The sequence below is a fragment of the Leptinotarsa decemlineata genome, unplaced genomic scaffold (assembly GCF_025532065.1).
Source record: "Leptinotarsa decemlineata unplaced genomic scaffold, Ldec_3_MD MMD2_tig00026282_RagTag_RagTag, whole genome shotgun sequence".
In the NCBI taxonomy this organism is placed as follows: domain Eukaryota; kingdom Metazoa; phylum Arthropoda; class Insecta; order Coleoptera; family Chrysomelidae; genus Leptinotarsa; species Leptinotarsa decemlineata.
In genome coordinates this window covers 8759916-8778785 of record NW_027412668.1, presented here as the reverse complement: position 1 = coordinate 8778785, position 18870 = coordinate 8759916, and the positions used below count along the sequence as shown (strand labels likewise).

Here is an 18870-nt window from a genome sequence, read left to right as displayed (position 1 = left end):
CTTCTTTAGTTTATTTTCGCATACCCAAATATTCATCTTCTTCACTATCTTACCATAATTCAAATACAAGAAAATGCAACGATTTTCACATCAATTCCGTCGAATATAATATAACCCCTAACTCATCTTCTTACTTGGGACTAAAACTTTATAACAAACTGCCCGAATCATTGAAACTACTGATAGAATTCAGGTTTTCAAAACCACCCGTAAAAGGTTTTTATTCATAATTTTATTTCTCTCTCACATTATTTTAATGAAGCTGAAGTTGAATGAAGTTGATATGTTTTAATCATCATTGTATGCCTATGACAATCTTTCATATTTTGTATGTTTGCTTCAATTTTACTTCAAGTATTATTTTATGTGTTTGGTTCAATTTTAATTCAAGTTTTTTTAATTTTAGTTTGAGTAGATTATTACATAAGGGGGGAGGGAGAATATCTGGTGATATTCACCATTAACAAAATTATATCGTTCTTCTAATCAGGGGTTTGTTCTTACCTGAAAGTTATAATAAGAAAAATATTTAACGTGCTCTAGTGACTCCCCTTATCAACTATAATCCTGAAAACTAAAACACAAACTTTGCCTAGCTTGGGGGTAGGTTCTCTGTATAGCGGGTTCTGATATCATAAATAATTCCAAGTGAATCAAACGAACCTGACTCATGAATTCGCCTTATTTATTATTGATTTTAGATCAATGAACATGAACATTTGAGATAGTACTCAAGGGAGATCTCACTTGCGTCTCACATTAGAATAATCAACGACATAAGCATATACAATTTCTTCTAACTCTTTCGTAGCACAACCCCATACAAATTATAATGATATTCTATTATAATACAATTTAAAAAAAAATAAATAAATAAGGAATTCAAAATAATTGTCTTATTGGCTAGACTTATCTGTTTCTGTCCAATATGAAGGTAGTGGATCTAATGTTTCTATTCAGGGTGGTGAGTCGGGATAAAAAGTCAGATCTCCTGGACTGGAACCGATCTATTCAGGAATGATCGTCTGGAGCGCAGGATAACACCTACCCATCAGGACTCGTTCCGGGTAACAAAGATGACTTGAGTCAAGGGTAGTAGGCCCCAAACAATCTAGGGGTGGAAGAACAAGCCCTAGGAGAAAACATCAATGAAAAAAATAATAAGGATTTTCGACCATCCAGAAGTAGAAGAAAAAAAATAAGAAAATTCAACTTACGTGGAAGAAGGGTGGCTTGAAACGTAGCTGTCCTACGCAAGGACAGAAGACAAAGTGCCGGTAAACACAAAAAAATATCCGACTAAGTCGATAGCTAGAGGAGTAAAAAAAACCAACTCAACGGAATGATTCCAACAGGAACTGTAAATCCATTCACCAATTACTTCCTCAGCACAAATTTTACGTCTTGAGAATTTATCCTCAAATTAGAGAAGAGCAAAACAAAGTTAAACTCGAGACGACATCGGCACAAGTGATATTTCCACCTAAATCAAGTAGGATGTGTTTTTTTCATTTTTTTGCTTTCTTTCCTTTCAGTTCAGTATATTTATAAAGAAATAGTCCCTTAGAATAGATAACCCATATGGCAGGTATGTGTTTAATAAGTGGTATTGATTTTTCTGAAGTCTCTCTTTACATAAAGCAATGATGGAACCAAAACAATTGTATTTGAATTATGAAACTTTGGAACACGTAACAAGATTCATACCCGTGTTAGGAATCACACGTCAAAAGGTAAGACCTTGTTAATCCTTAGCTCGCCACAAGTTTCGACTTCTGAGGGTTGTCATTCGTTGGAGTTCGATAGCTGGTTAACGGAAAAACAAATTTTAAACAGGCACAACAGATACCTACACGATATGTCCAAAACGTTCCTTTGATATATACAGATCTTCAGCTATCTCGATCAACTACACTTTGCGGTCATCCAAAATCATTTTGTGGACTTTTTTATGTTTCCGTCAATACCAGCATCTTTGGGGCGTCCACTGCGTGCATTTTTCTGGTGCAAAGTCCAAATAATGTTTATCAAGCCAAGCCTTTACATCAACAGTATTTTTTTTTCGCTTAAAAGCAATTCTTTATTAACACACGCACTTTCTTTTCAATCATTTTTTTCAAACTAACAAAGGTTGCTTCCCTCAAAACATTCTATCACAGAAAGAAGTGGTCTGATAGCTGTGAAATGTATACACGTGTCATTTGAAGGTTAGGGTTCGATAGCGTCATCTGTGTTTTAGCGTACAAACTTTTTAGCTCACCTTATAGAGTGAATCTATTCCAGTCCGCTAGTTTCCTCAGTTTTGCATGGCCTTCCAAGACCAGTCTCGACGTCACTTTTGGGTTTATCAGTACCCCATATGCAAACATGTCTCCTTACTAAAATTCCTTCATTTTAGCCAATGGCTCCATCTTGTTATTTTGCAGTGAAAACTACAGGGAGAGAAAGATAGCATTCGGCGGTCAATATGGAAGTTTGGTTTAGGGGTTGTTGCTCATTTGGATAAGGAAAATTTGGGTTTTCTGACTGATACTTATACTCAGGCTTGTCTTCCAAAGACAGTAAGTCCAGCAAAATACCCGTGGTTCATCACTGATGTGATTTATGTTCTCAATCTCCACATTTTCATAAGCAGTTTTTGTTGTTATTCCACATATTTTTTCAACGCCAAAATTCAATCAGCACATTGTTTCCATTCCACCACACTACATCAAAACATTATTGGTGAAAAAGTAGTTAAGTCAATATCATCCATGAACGCAAACATCAAAAAAATAATGCATTCGGTGGAAACACAAAACCATACATTACAATTTCCATTATCTCTATTTTGCAGCCATTCATCACCGAGCATAAAAATCATCTGCTTCTGTCCGTACATAAAACGTGTTAACACGAATCAATTATCATGCAAAGTGAATATTCTATACAACGTACTCGCGATAGTTATTTTTTGCACAAATATCCCCAACGAAATAACATTTTCGAAATGCGCAAACGCAACATAGATTATAGAACAGTTTTGAAAACGTCTAGCATATTGAGAAAAATTTGAAACCCTCAGCTGAGGTACACTGTTCCATTCAGTATTAATCAATTCATCTGTTCGAAAATAATTCATTAGCTCAACAAAATTAAATACTTACCATTTCACAAAATTTTCCCGATAACTTTCTAAAAATACCTCTTTCAAGTTAAAGCCACAGGACTCCAATGAAAAAGTGCCCAGATGGACCAACGGGTGACAATCTAGTGTTGACAGACACTCAGACTGATAAAACTTCCATGAATGAAGTATTCTGTGCTAATCTCAACTTCAACAAATGCACGTATGAACATTTCATTTAACACAGTAGTAGGTCAACAATAATTCGACCTAATCTCACCTTAAACCTCTCTATACAGAGCTTTTACTACGCTCTAGTCTGAAACAGTTTTATTTCAAGGGTAAGTTGTGGAATTGGCCGCGGTGATAGTGTGCCCGACACACAATCGGAAGACCGTGGGTTCGATTCCTGCCTCGACCAGATATTTTTCTTGAGAGAATTTATCTGGTTGAAGCTGGGATGATTCTGCAACCATGTTAGGAATCACACGTTAAAAGGTAAGACCTCGTTAGTCCTTAGCTCGCACAAGTTTCTCAACTTCTGAGAGTTGTCGTTCGTATGGGAGCGACAGCTGATTAACGGAAAAACATATTTTAAACATATATATATCACTCGTTAATGGATAACAAAGCAAAGCGTCCTTTTGTTGTCAAACTCAAAATGCACGTAAAACATTCATTCCTGGTGGTCGCTATCAATTACTCTCGATTCTCTAAGTCCTACAGTTCTAAATGGTAGTCCGCGAAACCATGGGGTTCCATAGAAAAGCCACAGAGGTTCCGCGCATTCTGTCGAAGATCTAAATACCCTGCAATTGTTGAATGAGCTATTTCAATTCTACTTTCATTAGTGACGACTTGCCGAAGCAAAACTGGATTTTCAGCTTACGCTTACATAAAAAATAAGTACAGAAACAAACTGGATGCAGCTTTGGATCTTCGCATCCAACTGTCGGACATAAAGCCGTATCTTAGTACTAAGTACTAAGATACGGCTTTATGTAGAAAGTTACTGGTTTACAGAAACCTGGTCGTGCCAGATGAATTTTTAATACAAAACTTCAGGCTGTTCATGGATATATAAACAACGTCTACATTATCATCAAATAAAAGAAGTTTGATGAGAAAATAAACTTTTGAATTTTGAGCTTCTATGACTGAAAATTCAGATGTTTCTCGAATTTATAGTAGTCACAATACTCGTATAAGGATTTCAAAAGGATTTGATTTTATCGAACAAATAGTCTGGATGTATTATTGTACACATCACATCACGTTTTTTGATGAGTATGGATGCGAATATGGCAAATGGGTGAGTACGTCACTTGAAGTCAACGAAATCCGTCCGCCTACCGTATTTTCAGAATGAACTCGCAGCGATGGTGAATAATTCGAGAATATAAAGTCGATGGGATCGTGTGAGGCATGACGGTTTGCTGGCCAAACTTCGATGCTATGTTTTGGCGAATCATTTTCGTGTATGGCTCTTCAGTTTCCTGAAAAAACGTTCCCTGCAATTGGTCGTCGATTGGTATATCTTGAATACTTTCACCATCAACGCCGGTGTTACCCAGGGATCCATATTTTCTCCAACCCTCTTTTTATTGTATATCAACAACTTATTGGAAAAAAACAAGAATCGTCATTCCATTTGGATTCCAGGACATCGGCTAGGGAGGTACATCTCAACCGGCAGCAGGAGGTTGCATATCTCAATGAAGATCTAGAGGTGAATTCGAATTGGCGTGAAAGTAACCAGGTTCAATTCAATGCGACAAAAACCCAGGCATCGGTTTCCTCCAAGAAGATAAATGTCTCCGAACCGGATATAATAATGTCAGGTCAAACAATTCCTCTTTCTGCTTCTATAAGTTTGTTGGGGGTTAAAATGTCTTAGCACAATTATGTCGCTGGAATTGCAAACTTCTCTCTTGTTATTTGAGGTTTCACATACCAATGAAATAATTGTAAAGTTTCATTGAAATATAACTATATGCAATATTTGGGTATTTTCACCTTCCACAATCTGATAAAACTCTGATTTCGTACATAGAAAGATGATTATATGTGTGGCGTGTTTATTAAGATTACTCTAGCAGTGCTGCCTTGCGATACGCTTTCGTATATCTTTGTCATATAAGAGTATATAAGATGGATACAATGGCCCTAAAATAGACCTCTGCGGTACACCATGTGTCAAATCAGTGAAATCGGATGTTACTTATCGATACCACTACAACAATAATAATAGAGGAACATTTTTGCGTTTTTTAAATAAGGCTGAGGCTGCTATGGTTATTTTCCTACATAACAAAAATTTACAGTCAGGCAACATCAAGAAGCATCAATTTTCGAATATAATTCAATAATTGAATTTTGGAAAAGTTGATTGTCTTTGAAGAATTGCAGAGCGAGAATTTAATTGGAAATTATAATTGTGACCCGTAGATAATTATATGTTGGAGAAGGAACAAAGTCAGACAATTAATGAAATTTCATAATTTTCACTAAGACTGAAATAATGGAAGTTGGACTGTAATTGTGTGAAAGATCTTCATCTTCTTTTATTAAAATAGAGCAATCTTTGATATTTCAATAACAAGCAGAAATATTCATTGTGAAAGTCAATAATATATCAGAACCGTCAAAGGGTTCCGAATAATAACTGTCGTGTCCCTTTAATAATGTCCTATTTTATTTTTAAAATTGTCGTTCAGCGAGAGTTTGGTATTTCTGTCTCTGGTCACGATATACTCTCTTTAACAATATACAGATAATTTACTTATGATATTCATGTTTAGCGAGTCGAATATGACCCAGTGAAAGACTTCATCTTCTTCCTTTTCTTCTCCTCCTTCTTCTTCCTTTTCTTCTCCTCCTTCTTCTTTCTTTTCTTCTCCTCCTTCTTATTCTCTTTGTTTCATAGTTACCCAGTCGAAGTAATTCAAGGATCTCTGTCTGTATCTTTAGAGTAGGGAGGGTGAGTGTAAGCCCACAGTACTTAGGCTACATGTGACCCATTGTACATCCTCCCGAGGAGTTGTCCTCCTAGGTCATCGTCCATCCTGTCTTTTCCAGAAAGGTGGACAGGTCACTGGGAGACATCTCCTTTATATCGGTAGGTGTAGGCCAAGACTTGCCGAACACACACTCTCTTATTGACGATAACTCCGGGTACTCGCACAGGACATGCCTGACAGTCTCATATTCCTGTTCACACATCCTGCATAGAGGTGTGTCCACCAGCCCCATATTATGTAGGTGTTTCCTTATTTGACCATTCAGAAATCCTACTGTTAGGCGTAGATTTTTCCTGGTCATTGCCAAATATTTCTTCGGCGCCAACTTCCCAGGGTCACCCAAGGTGATCCTGGCAAGATTACATCCTTTGGTTTCGTCCCATCTCTTTAAGGATTGAGCATGGGTGTAACACTTGACTAGTTCCGCAATTGTCGAAGTCATCAGGCCGTAGGTGCCACTGGGTCCTAAAATTCTGAGTCCAGCCGCTTCTTTGACTAAAAAGTCGGCAATGCGATTACCTTTACTCCTGTCGTGCCCTTCAATCCACCTCAGGGTAATGTTATTATCTACCGAGGCTTTGGCTAAATCTTGGTGACACTCTAGTACTAGCCCTGAGGTTATACGTTGTCTGTTAAAGGCTAATAGGGCTTGTCTACTGTCAGTGCAGATTGTTATGTTTTTGACAGAAATTCCTTTCTTGGTTAATTTTTTTGTGGCGATTGAGATACCAGCCAGTTCTGTTTGGACCACGCTGGTATTTCTTCCCATTCCCCACTTGATTCTTAGGCTTAGTGATCTGGAGTACACTCCACACCCTGAGCCTTCTTTGGTTTTTGAGCCGTCTGTGTAAATCCGTATTGCATTTGTATCATCTGACTCTATGTTCTGCTTCATCTGTATTTTGTAGGGTTTATTAAACACAAACCTGGGTTCAATTGCATCGCTTGTTGCTTGCAGCAGAGGTTGCGCAGTAAGCGCTTCCCGCCACACGCCCAGCCTCAATTGACCCATTCCTACTTCGAGGTATACACCAACCGTGCGCAATCGTACCATGGCCATCAAGGATAACCTCCTCTCTGCCATTTGCGATTTTGTTATTGTTGATAATTTCAATATGCAAAAGTTTATACAGAATTAAAATTTTGTATATGACTTATTACCAATTTAATCTGTTTTCTCTATTATCATTGATTTTTTTTTGTGATGAACTATACTACGAACTGAAAAAAAAATTAAAAATTATATTGGCAAATAATATAAAATCAACATCAATCATTGACCACAATCATATCAACACCTTTCACAACTAACGTAATACCTTATATTTCGAGACTATCTGAAAAATTCAAACGTGTAAGCAATGTATATGATGTCAGAACTTCATTAAGGCAAAAATCTGTGGAATATTTATATTATCTATATTCAGACGGTGAAAAACAGGCCTGGTTCTTGTAGTAGAAGTTATCATCAGACCATCAAAACTAGTGAAACTGCAAGGGAAGAAAAAAGAGACTACATCAAGAATAGACAATTAACATGTTAGAATCTCTCAGATTTATTAAGTCCTATGGCGATCATCCACAGTAATAGGTTTCATTTTGAAATATATCACCTTGATCTTCGGTCTGCTGACAAACGTATATCAAGTAGCTCGGTCGGTAACATATTTGATTTTTGGGTTTTCTCATTGAGTTACTTACAGAACAGCAGATGTCTCTGATCACACTTGCACGTGTAATCATAGTTCCATAGTTTTATCATCGACAAACTAACACACTTTTTCAAACTGAATTACATGACAGCTGTCATTGCCAATTGTTTTTTGTCTCTCAATTGTTCTTCAACCACATGGCTTTTACCGGTAATCCATAACTTTAAAACAAATATCCATTTTTAGTAAATTTTAATTCAATATTCTTCTTTGTATCCAGTGAGGAGTCAACCTCGTTTAATGAAGTGACTTGTTCATTGTATTGACATGTTTCAACCTCACCGGCCAACCTCACTAACAGTAAGTTTGAGACCATTCATAATAATCTTTATATTATATCAGAATCATTCAAATTTTGTAGCTTTTCCTTGAAGATGATAATAAATTTTATCGAAATATTGGAATAACTTGTGTTATAAGAGTATATATATATATATATATATATATATATATATATATAACTCTCTGGAAATGTACCGTAAATAAATATTTCATTTGCGATTGGTGCAAAAGTCAGATAATCGCTCTGTCTCGCTCTACCTCTGCGTAAAAGTTTACTGAGAAACTTCACCCTCAGCCAGAAACAAACGCCAACTGTTGAACTTTCAATAGCAGCAACTGACACTGACGCGATTGGCAAGATGAAGTCAACTCAACTGTCCCGATACGATATTATGCAAATCGAAACTTTGCCAGTTCCTTAAACAAAACCGGAATAAATTCAACACATGAAACTTGCTCCATGTAGCGTTGCAATTTCCAAACTTGTTGGCCCGTTTCCAACTTTTTGCATATTTTGTGCTTTCCGCGACGCGAATAAGTCGTTTTGGTCGCCGGATTGTCCTCGAGCTGATGCAATTCCTTTTCTATTTCTCGGGGCTAGATTTAGAATTCGGATTTTCGCATTTCCACAGGACTGTTAAGTACGAGCTAGAATGACGTTAGTGTTTTATGTAACGAGATTTCGTAGCTAGGAGGGCACTTTAGTTCAGTCGTGCCGGGTGACCTCCTTTTAAAGGGGTTGTATTGGTATTTTCAAAACTGTAGAGAATAATAATAAAATATACTAATTCGTTATTTTTTCCTCAGTTCTTCCTAATGATATTGTTACAACTTTGGGTGTTGGGGGTTGTTCAGAATACTTAAATACTAGGTTTATTGACTGGGAGTTGTTCATGGGGTTCTTTCCCCAATCAGGTCTTACTAACAAATGTCTCATTAGAATATTTAACATCATCAAAATTGTCGAGTAATCAGCTACCGCGATCCCCTCTCACTCCGTAGGTTCCGTGTTGGTCATAGCACCGTATAGAAGTTTACTTCCATACGGTGGTCATAGTGACATTACGGTGTCCATCGCTGCTAGACTATATAAGAGTTGAGTCCTTGACCGCCATACGCTAGGTAAAATTGTGACATTCAAGTTGATTTACCATGTGTCACTTTCTCATAATAGGATATTTTCACAAAATATGATTTGTGAACATCTCACAATAGGGCCAATTACATTAAACACTATAATGTTGATTCCTACCTACGTAGGTTTATTTGTCATTGAAATTGATACACAAAAATTGAAAAACTAGTTTTTGTTCTTATTCAAAAAAAATGATAGAATACAGTCAAACCCAGCAAACACAATTATGTAAAATTGACATGAATGTTACATAACTGATAATACGTGTTTTGTAACTATGTTATGTAAAACTTACATCCCTGTTATGGCTAAATGTCCGCCACAAATACAACAAATACATTCGCTCGCAAAAAACCTTGGAATAATTAACTGGAAAAGGCATCCTTCAAAAATCAAAACTTCCTGACCAAACTCTGCCTACACAGTTTTTTTTTGTAAAAAATACTCATTAACAAAAACACAAATCTCAACGTATCACGTGATAGGAATTTCTAAAAATCTCTAGCCGCTCCCGCAGAACTTTACACAGACCAACATATAACTCGAAAACTCAGAGAGACTCTCATCTGTCAAAAAGAAAAGTGCGTCTGGATGTTACCAACTTGAAACCACAGCGAACGTAGGTAATATTGAAGTAACAACTTTACATAGGAGTTAAGTGAAATATAATATACTTACCATATTGACATAAGTTTTTTCGTATTTTCTACGACATATTCACATAAATTTTTCATTTAAATATGGGTTAAAAGTATTTCAGAAATGTAATGGAGCATTTACGTAAATGTAGATATTACATAAACATGTTTCGTAAATTTTATGTCATATTTACGTAAATGCAACAAGTGTGATTGCTGGGAAAGTTTTAGCACAATTTATTGATGATCTTGAAGAAGTGCATAAGGGGTCACTCGTCCTGGACATGGTCATATAACTACTTTTTGTAAAAACTTCCATCAAAAGATCAGAAATATGCTTGTCTGATAAGAAAATAGTTCATCTACATGTCCGTGGCATCTGTTTTTCGGCAGAGAAAATAATTTAAAGGAGGTCTTAAGTGATTGGGTCTATTCGACCCTTGCGGGTTTCTCCACCGAAACCCGCAAGGGTTTATAATTTAAAGGAGAATAGTAACTGGGTAGCAGTCGCTGACAAACCAGTCAGGTTTTGAATTTATTTCAATTTTAGCGTAACATCCCGACTTCGATATGATCCGGCCGACTGGTTGTCACTGTTGTCAGCAACTGTTAGGTAACCAATTCTGTTAATACATTGAATAGCTACTGAGTAAGTACTAAAAATTTCAGGTGACACGAAAATGCCACTTTTGAGCCTCTATGGGCTTTGTATTCTTAGACAGTTTTTATTTACTGATAAGCTACTTCAACTGAAAGATAGAAGTTAATAATTTTATATTTTTCAAATTGTGGGAGGTGAAAGGCCCCAAAGTCATTGTCAAAGGATTTATCAGTCAATCACAATGGTAAAAGAATGCCAAAGTGGTCAAGATATTTCTTCTCGAATAATGAATTTTGTTGAACACAAGAAATAAAATGTTCATGTGTTTTCTATAGTCAGGCTCCTTCCTAGGATAATACCGTTGTTTGACTTCTAAGAACGCTAATGCCGACTCCTATACTTCAGAGTTTGAAATTTAAGGCTTTGGTTTGGCGTTCAGTGCCATCTCGTGGTAAGAGACTCAAGTATCACCTGTTTCGTTATTTTCAGGGATTTTAAAACTGTCGTTTGAAGATCGCTTCTAAGTTAAAATTTTTTTGATCCTGGCAAGTTTATAAATTTGAATCTCCTGAAACGGTAATCGTTGGGGAAAACAGATTAGAAGAAATTGTGGTTAGGTTATGTCCTATAGACTTTGTTGTTGATTGTTGATATACAAATCCTATCATGGCTAATAAATGGTTTAAATTAATATGCAAGAGCAGTGAATTACAATTACTTGGCACTCTCAATGGAGGACAAAGTTTCAGGTAAAACACGAATTAATCATGGTGGCAAAACACAAATTAATTTTAACCCTTAAGGTGGAAAACGTGTGTTCAAGAAGGCAAGGATGTTTGGATTGGGGTGTTTTCAGATAAAGTTTGGATATTGAGACAAGAGAATGATTGTATATTTTATAAGGTCTTTGGTGATACAGAAGGACCTCAACACAATGAGAATAACTATAATGACATCCTGAGGAATTACTTTCAGTTGAATTTGAATCTAGAGGAGTACTATAGTGAATGGTCCAAGTCAGATAAATATTTTGAAAATGCAGCCAAGCAGTTCTATGGAATCAGAATCTTGAAGCAGGATGTTATAGAAAATATATTTTCGTTTATTTGCTCCTCAAATAATCATATCTCAAGGTAAGAAAGGCATCAAATCTGTTTTATTTGTTAAGAATTAAAAATTCTTATTTTTATAACGAGCAATTACTTTTTGGAATGTTCCTGTAAAATTATTCAAGCATTCCATTCAATTTTTTTCCTAACGTTTTGCTGGCACACCACTCATGTGGCAAAATGTTGAGAAGCACTGAAATGACATTATCATGTATTAACAATGGTTGTGTGATTCCAGAACGTTTTTCTCATCAAGTTTATTATAGCTCATATTTTTGTTGTTTTTTTTTATTTTACTTTCTAATCTGATGTTTCATACAGACTGTAAGTTTCTGGTACAACTGCCCGCCCCCGGTAACTAGAGACGGTGAGGAGCTCCAACCATAGTACCTTCAATCTCTCCAAATTTGCCTTAAGTATCTATCAAAACAATCTTGAGCCTCACTGACCGGTTGAAGCAAATTCACCAAAAGAAAACCAGATATTCTTTTTCAACAATTTTTATGTCTTTCTTGTTCATAGGTTTGGAAGTAGTTATTTCAAATGAGTTTTTTTCCAGTTTGTAACTGAAAGAAACTTCTGTACACATTTTCGTGAAGAGTTTATTTTAAAATAAATTGCTTTCCTCCTTCCTTCGAAAGTTTCTCGCATACTTTTTGAAAGAGATGGAGAATAGAAAACCAAAAAACTGTTTTCAGATAAATAAAATAGATATGTTACCGCTTAAATGTTATGTATTCTCTTTTTAATGTCAATTAGCATTATTGTGGTGGGATTGTATTCAGTACTTTATAACTAAAGTTTTTAATTATCTTTTATACTAGATATGAAATACCTAGTAGTCTTCAGGATGAATTGCTCTCTTATGAATGATTTAGTAAAAGTTTCACAATATGTATTGTCATTTTATGATATAGTAGTTCTAGAACGAAATAAATCCTTCATCTCAGGTACCTAATGAAAGCAAAATGAATAATTCAGGATAAGCGGTATGGTGGAAAAACTTGCTAAATTTTATGGAAAAGAAATATGTGAACTGAACGGGGAAAAATACTATTCCTTCCCAAAAGTGGAATCTTTAGCCCAAAAATCTGTAGAAGCAAATCTGAGAACGAATGGTTTTGGATATCGTGCCAAATACATCAGCAAATCAGCAGAACTAATAGTTAATGAAGGTGGAGATCAATGGGTAAAATGTTTACTGGAAATGAAATACGAGGAAGCAAAAAAGACGTTAATGCTTCTGACAGGAATAGGAGCAAAGGTAAGAAGTCAAATAATAAGAGCCCCTGAAACCCAGAAGAAGAATTCAGTTTTTTCAATATTTTAGGTAGCAGATTGCATATGCCTGATGTCTCTAGGTCACTTACAGGCAATACCAGTAGACACCCACATTTACCAAATAGCCAAAAGGTTGTATTTGCCAAAACTGGTAGAAAATAAAACGGTGACAGAAAAAGTATATAAGGAAATAGGGGATCATTTCAGGATGCTGTACGGCCCATTAGCAGGATGGGCACATACTGTTAGTATAATGAACCACACAAGCGTTTTTTTTTATGTTTGTTCATGTTCAGTCTTGAAAGGGTTGAGAGGGGTCTAGAGAACATTTCTTGTCAAATTCACTGAGAATGTGTCCCCACTTTTGAATGGGAATATTTACCAATCCCTCAACTTTCACCATATGCTAGAAGATTTTTGTAGAAAAAACATTTTCGATTCTCTCTTTGCAATTCACTTCAAACTTTCACACTTTTTGTTTCAGTTTGATAGATAGAATTGGAACCTTTGGCATGAAATGAATCTAAAAAAAAAAACACTTTTCCCACACCGCAGGAAAACTCTGTCTTTTTGTAACTAAATATTTTCCATATCCTTTTTTTTGCTTGTGTTGTAGAATTGAATTTTTTTGAGCTGAGCTTCGCCACTAAATAAATTGTGAGCTTCAAAAAAAACAACAATCATATCCTTGAGTAACTCTGAAATGACTTGAGAGATTATGGTGTTGCTAAAAGGTCACTATTTGGAATTCATATGCTGTGTATCCACATGAAACTTCCACCTAATTCATCTCTGAAGTCACTATACCTTGCAAAATTCAAATCTGTTATTAAAAACTTGCTTCTTCAACACTGTTTTAATATTATATTGATCTGGCAAGGTATATAACTTGTTAAAAGCCTTATTAAATCACCATATGTTCTCCTTTTGATAAACCATTTCATTGCTTTTATATTTATGATTTCATTTAACCTACACTCTCTGCTTTTAGTAATTTCAAACAAGGATTATGTATTGATGGCTTGCCATAAATATACTATTGTATGTAAAATGGTCAAATAAAGTACTCTACTGTACGCTTTTTTTCCACTCACTTCCTTTTCCATAACTGATATTTTTTTGTTTTGTAGGTTCTGTTCTGTGCGGATCTTAAAAAATTTCAAGAAACTCCTGATACAAAAGAAGTGAGTGGTAACAAAAAGAAAAAACTCAAGTCCAAGAAATAAATGTCTCTAGTGATTTTACTTGTCTTTATTAAAGAATTATTTTTTTCATTTCCCTGTTTTTCATTTGACTGATATTTCTAGTTGCACTAGTGATGTGCTGGGAATTGCACATTGAAATGTAAGTCCCCTTAATTTGAACTAGTTTTGGCTTTTTAGAGTTGTCATTTGTAAGTTGACAACAGCTGATTGTCCAAATAATTTCGGCATCGTCTCTTTTTGCCACACTAATGAATGTACCTCACCATTACTCAAAATTGTTCTCAACTCATACTTCCCTAGGTTGTTTTTTAAACCTTATCAATATTTGCAGATAATTTAATACTTACAAACATTACTTTGTAACATTTTCCTACAAGTTGTCAAATCTGAAATTCCTCTTGTTACAATATGTTTTATATACCTTTGTTACAGCTGCCGATGAGAAACACCTTCATCAAGATGTGCAGTAGATGTGTAGAAATCGGTTAACAGTCTGTTGGATTATTCGAGTTGTAAACATCCATATACGTAAAATTGCTAATAAGTTTCTATTCCTTTTTTCCTAATACTTTCTTTGTCATACACCAACCCAAACTTTATGTCATGACTCAGTCCAGTAGCTGTACACTTCATATTTTCATTACAGAGATGAACCATCAGGTTTATAATAAAACAAAATTGGGATGTGATACTTCCATCAAGCATGTATGTATATCAAACATTTTCTTAACAAATCTAAGTTAAAGCAATATCTGAAGCATGTATGTAACAGACATGTTAAAAGAAGTTTTACTAAAAAGTTCCCTACTGCTGTACTGAAATTTAGTCAAGTTGCATATGTTCATCATCATCTTTCTTATCGTCCTTCTTGGTGGTCTTATCCTTGACCTTATCTTTATTTTCAGCAGATTTACCGGCTTCAGTAGAGGATCCGCTACTTTCCAACGCCTTCACAAAATTCGCCATGTTGCCCTGGGCTGCTGCGGCTACGGCTTCAGGATTGACAGCAAATTGAGACACTATTGGACCGAGTTGGCCAGATTCTAAAGCACTGGAGAACTGAGATACAGCCTGAAAATGGTCATCTTTGAGAAGTCCATTCTACTAGATATTACTAAAGAGAATATGAGAATCAAATATTTACCTGCGAAAACTGTGGTGAAGCCAATGTGGATCGGAGAGCCTGTTGTGGATCACCATCAACTGCAGGCAGATGACCTTGTAATTGTTCAAGGGTTGCGGGGCTACTCAGAATACCAGAAAGTGTCTCAGTATTTAAAGCAGTTGATAGATCCACTAGAACAATAAGATGTAATAAGTGGGAGAACACTACTGAAACTAATTAAAAGGAAGTAATCCAATCAAGGATCAATTATCATCTTCAAAAACTTAATAATAATATGTTAAAAACTTTATTCATTTACAAGCATATACTTGAATCTGAAGCCAAAACAAGTGCCTTTCCAAACACCAGAAGTGTAATACTAAAAAAAATCGGTTGGTGAAACCTGCGTCTAGAAGAGTATTGCAGTTCTAGTGTTTATGATTTTGAATTTAATGATACCACATATAACAACAAAGAAGCCTCCTAATGGGTAATCCTCTAAGCCCTCACCTAGCTGGACAACTTCGAAAAAAACTACAACAGCAGCAACCTACCTGATTGCTGTTGAGTGCCATCAGCACTTGCTACTGGTGGAGAAAGTCCAGACAAGAAGTTCTGCAAGTCTGACAGCTGAATGGGATTAGCAAAGGAAGAGGGTGAAGCAGTATCAGGAGTTCTGGTGCTAGTTCTAGGTTTAGGAGCATCAGGAACAGCTGTCGGAATTGACCTCTGAGGTGTGGTTAGACCTGCTGACGGGGTTGTTGGATTGGCAGCAGCTGTGGTTGTCGGAGTGCTCGGAACTGTTGTGCGGTGAGTTATTGCTGGTGTGGTATTGGTACGAGCACTGCCACTATTTGGACCCCTGAAAATAAAAAAGAATATAGATATTAATGAAACAACTTCTGCAAAAAAATGTTCATTGATTACATGCATCTTGACAACGTTGATTTTCTCAAAAAGAAGATAGAAAAATCACAATCAACTCGTCAAGGCTTGTAAGCCAAATGAATACAAAGAAATAATTCAACAGTCCGAGAAGAAAAGTGAAATTTCCTGGTCAATTATTGATACCCTATAAAATGAAAAAAATCTTATACTTCAAAAGTTTTGATGAGGTAGCAAATCTGTTCAATAACTTTCTTGCAGAAATACTACAAATTATTGCAATTATTTTAAACATAATTTCCAACTACAGAAGAAGAAATGAAAACATTGTTTTCGAACCTTAAAAATGAGTGTTCATCAGGCCTTGATGACCAACGTTACAAAATTTATCTTGTTTCCGACAGAACAGCATGGATTCAGAAAGTTCAAATCCACAGCTACAGCAACCACGGAATCCTTATATAAGCATACTTAATGGACTAGATGCAAAAAAAGTTCTAGGTAAGATTTGAGTATCACCTGATCGGGTGTTTGACAATCTCTGGTCATATGGGATCAGAGAATGTGTTTTCAGCTGGTTCAAATCATTTTTGACAAATTGATAACAATTTGTTCAAGTATCTTGTAATGAGAAGGGTAGCCCAAATACAAAACACAATTTACAACTTGCACCTACAGACGTTTGAATTCCTCAAGGAAGTGTGCTTGTTCGAGACACATTTTCACTGTACATAGAAGATATTGCAAAATACTTATTAAACTACAAAAAGTTCCAATAACTTACGCATCTTTCTTATGGCATATTATGGTGAATGTCTTCTTCAGCAAATAGATTATTTATTTAGCAGAAAAGGTGAATTTGTACAATAACGAATGAAAATCAAAAAGAATCATGCAGACCTCATTTGAAAGGTTGAAACTACCTGTCACTCTGCTGCATATATTTACTCGAAATTTCATGCTACATATACGTATATAAAACAGAAATAAACTTTTTCACAATGATATCCATAATCACCCCACTAGTTTTGGCCACAATCTTTATACACCTTAAAATCATCTGAAAATACCACTTGAGGGTCCTTTCACTAATAGAATTAGAATGTACAACTCACCTGTGAATACTAAGCAAGTAAACACATACTTTTGGTCCGACAAAAAACAAATTATTTTCTTTGAATAACCGTTTTGGTTAGGTTATGGAAGAATCTCTATCATATCTATTAGCGCATACTTGTATTTTTATGAGTGCATGTCAAATTCATATTTTCATTTTAAGGTATTCTATACCTTATGCAGTTTTTGTAATTTTTAATGTTTATTATTATTCTTGTCATTATTATAAAAATATATCTGTATTTCTTCTTTTCAACTTCCTAAGGCTCTTTCTGAGAATGAATATCAAAGTTAACAAATGTTAGTAGATGATGATTTTTCAACAATTGAGAGTTGGACTTCCATCATCTAAATAGGTCAATCAATTTGAAATCAAGTTTTTTCATCTTCAAATGTGGCTACCAAATATTTATTCAACATACCTAATCGTTCCTAGGAGACTGGACAAACCACTCATTTGACCTACACCATTTCCAAACAACTGCATCAGCTGCGACTGAGACATATTATTCAAAAGGGATTGAAGATCTTGATCTGGATTTGGTGTAGCTTGGACAGCACTTGATGGATTATTCAACAGTTCATTAATTCTTTTGCAGTTATCGTCATCCTTATCCGTCTTAGGCTCCTTAAAAAAAATACAAAATATTTATAAAACATTACCCCTGTAGGCCCTTCATTTCAATATCCTCAATAGTATTTTGTTTTGAATAGCTTCTAGGCTATGTTTACCAACTTGGTAAATTGTAACTATTGCTGATTGATTTAACAATTTTACAATATAAAACGAATGATTTTGAATGCTTTGCTCTCAATAGAATTAAAGGTTCATGTACAGGTTTCAAGTCAAAAGAATTCATTTTTCAATTGTTACTTTAAAAACTCAGGACAGCACATTGATATATAGTAAATATACTATAATATTTACATCTGTAAGAATGTTAGTATCCATGACTTACATCTTAAGAGTGGGTCATGAATCCAACTTCATATGTGGAATGTTAACTATGATTGAAAATGACTCCCAAATTTTGAAATCATCTACTCATTTCAGAATTAAACCATTTAATCATCAATAATCAGTATTAAATTAAGTAGCATGATTGAAAAACAAATATATTCTTACCTGCAACCAGAAAAAGAACTTCTTATTAGAAGACTTGAATTTCAACAAGTATGCCCTGCCTGTGGTACACTGGGGGACCTTGACGTATTCACAGTCATCAGGAAAGATTATCAAATCATCTTCGACTACTCCTGTGGTTCGATCCTGCCAGCAAAAATGCATCAAAGAATCTTCACTTTGATATACATACAATAACCCTTTACGTTTATCTGATGTCACCATTTTACCTATTTCAGAAAATCATTAATATGGAAGATATCACTCAAGGAACAGCAACATACCTTTCAAATTCAGTTTTCCTGCTCGTACTTCTATTAAATGTTTGTTTCCACCAGTTGAACCTGGACCCGCGGCTGCGCTACCAAACAAAGCACCTCCAGCTGGCATTTTTAGATTTTGTGAAAAACTCGCTTTTTGGAAGAAATTAGATAAATTTATCAACTACAAATGAGCAAAAGTATCTACCCCAATAAAAACGGGAATAACAAGAACAGAATTCTACAAGTCATAGCAATTGCTTACTATTGACACAATTTTTTTCGACAGTTG

General features: G+C 35.4%; 2 protein-coding genes and 1 long non-coding RNA gene across 3 annotated transcripts; 1 reads left to right on the top strand and 2 right to left on the bottom strand.

Annotated features, from left to right (window-relative positions):
• Positions 1-668: 668 nt before the first annotated feature.
• On the bottom strand, positions 669-1693 carry LOC141484649 (uncharacterized). The gene is made up of 2 exons (XR_012466725.1): positions 1218-1693; positions 669-1132 (listed from the first exon to the last, which is right to left on the bottom strand). It is a non-coding gene; the product is annotated as an uncharacterized lncRNA (long non-coding RNA).
• A 9283-nt stretch (positions 1694-10976) lies between these two features.
• On the top strand, positions 10977-14158 carry Ogg1 (8-oxoguanine DNA glycosylase). Its single transcript, XM_023165744.2, has 5 exons — positions 10977-11243; positions 11298-11627; positions 12585-12867; positions 12934-13128; positions 14015-14158. The coding sequence occupies exons 1-5, from the start codon at positions 11161-11163 to the stop codon at positions 14108-14110; spliced, it is 987 nt and encodes a 328-aa protein (XP_023021512.2). The 5' UTR covers positions 10977-11160; the 3' UTR covers positions 14111-14158.
• A 609-nt stretch (positions 14159-14767) lies between these two features.
• LOC111509886 (proteasomal ubiquitin receptor ADRM1 homolog) lies at positions 14768-18865 on the bottom strand. Its single transcript, XM_074179768.1, has 6 exons — positions 18603-18865; positions 18322-18548; positions 17618-17823; positions 15749-16056; positions 15234-15385; positions 14768-15160 (listed from the first exon to the last, which is right to left on the bottom strand). Exons 1-6 carry the CDS (start codon positions 18706-18708, stop codon positions 14912-14914), a joined length of 1248 nt encoding a protein of 415 aa, XP_074035869.1. The 5' UTR covers positions 18709-18865; the 3' UTR covers positions 14768-14911.
• Between the last annotated feature and the right edge of the window lie 5 nt (positions 18866-18870).

Excerpts from the sequence above, each read along its gene's own strand:
- Ogg1 (XM_023165744.2), top strand. The coding sequence starts at position 11,161 with ATGGCTAATAAATGGTTTAAATTAATATGCAAGAGCAGTGAATTACAA. Across the intron at positions 11,628-12,584 it reads TCAAATAATCATATCTCAAG|GATAAGCGGTATGGTGGAAA; the intron begins GTAAGAAAGGCA and ends TGAATAATTCAG. Across the intron at positions 12,868-12,933 it reads TGACAGGAATAGGAGCAAAG|GTAGCAGATTGCATATGCCT; the intron begins GTAAGAAGTCAA and ends TCAATATTTTAG.
- LOC111509886 (XM_074179768.1), bottom strand. The coding sequence starts at position 18,708 with ATGCCAGCTGGAGGTGCTTTGTTTGGTAGCGCAGCCGCGGGTCCAGGT. Across the intron at positions 17,824-18,321 it reads AGTTCTTTTTCTGGTTGCAG|GAGCCTAAGACGGATAAGGA; the intron begins GTAAGAATATAT and ends ATTTTTTTTAAG. Across the intron at positions 16,057-17,617 it reads AGTCTCCTAGGAACGATTAG|GGGTCCAAATAGTGGCAGTG; the intron begins GTATGTTGAATA and ends TTTTATTTTCAG.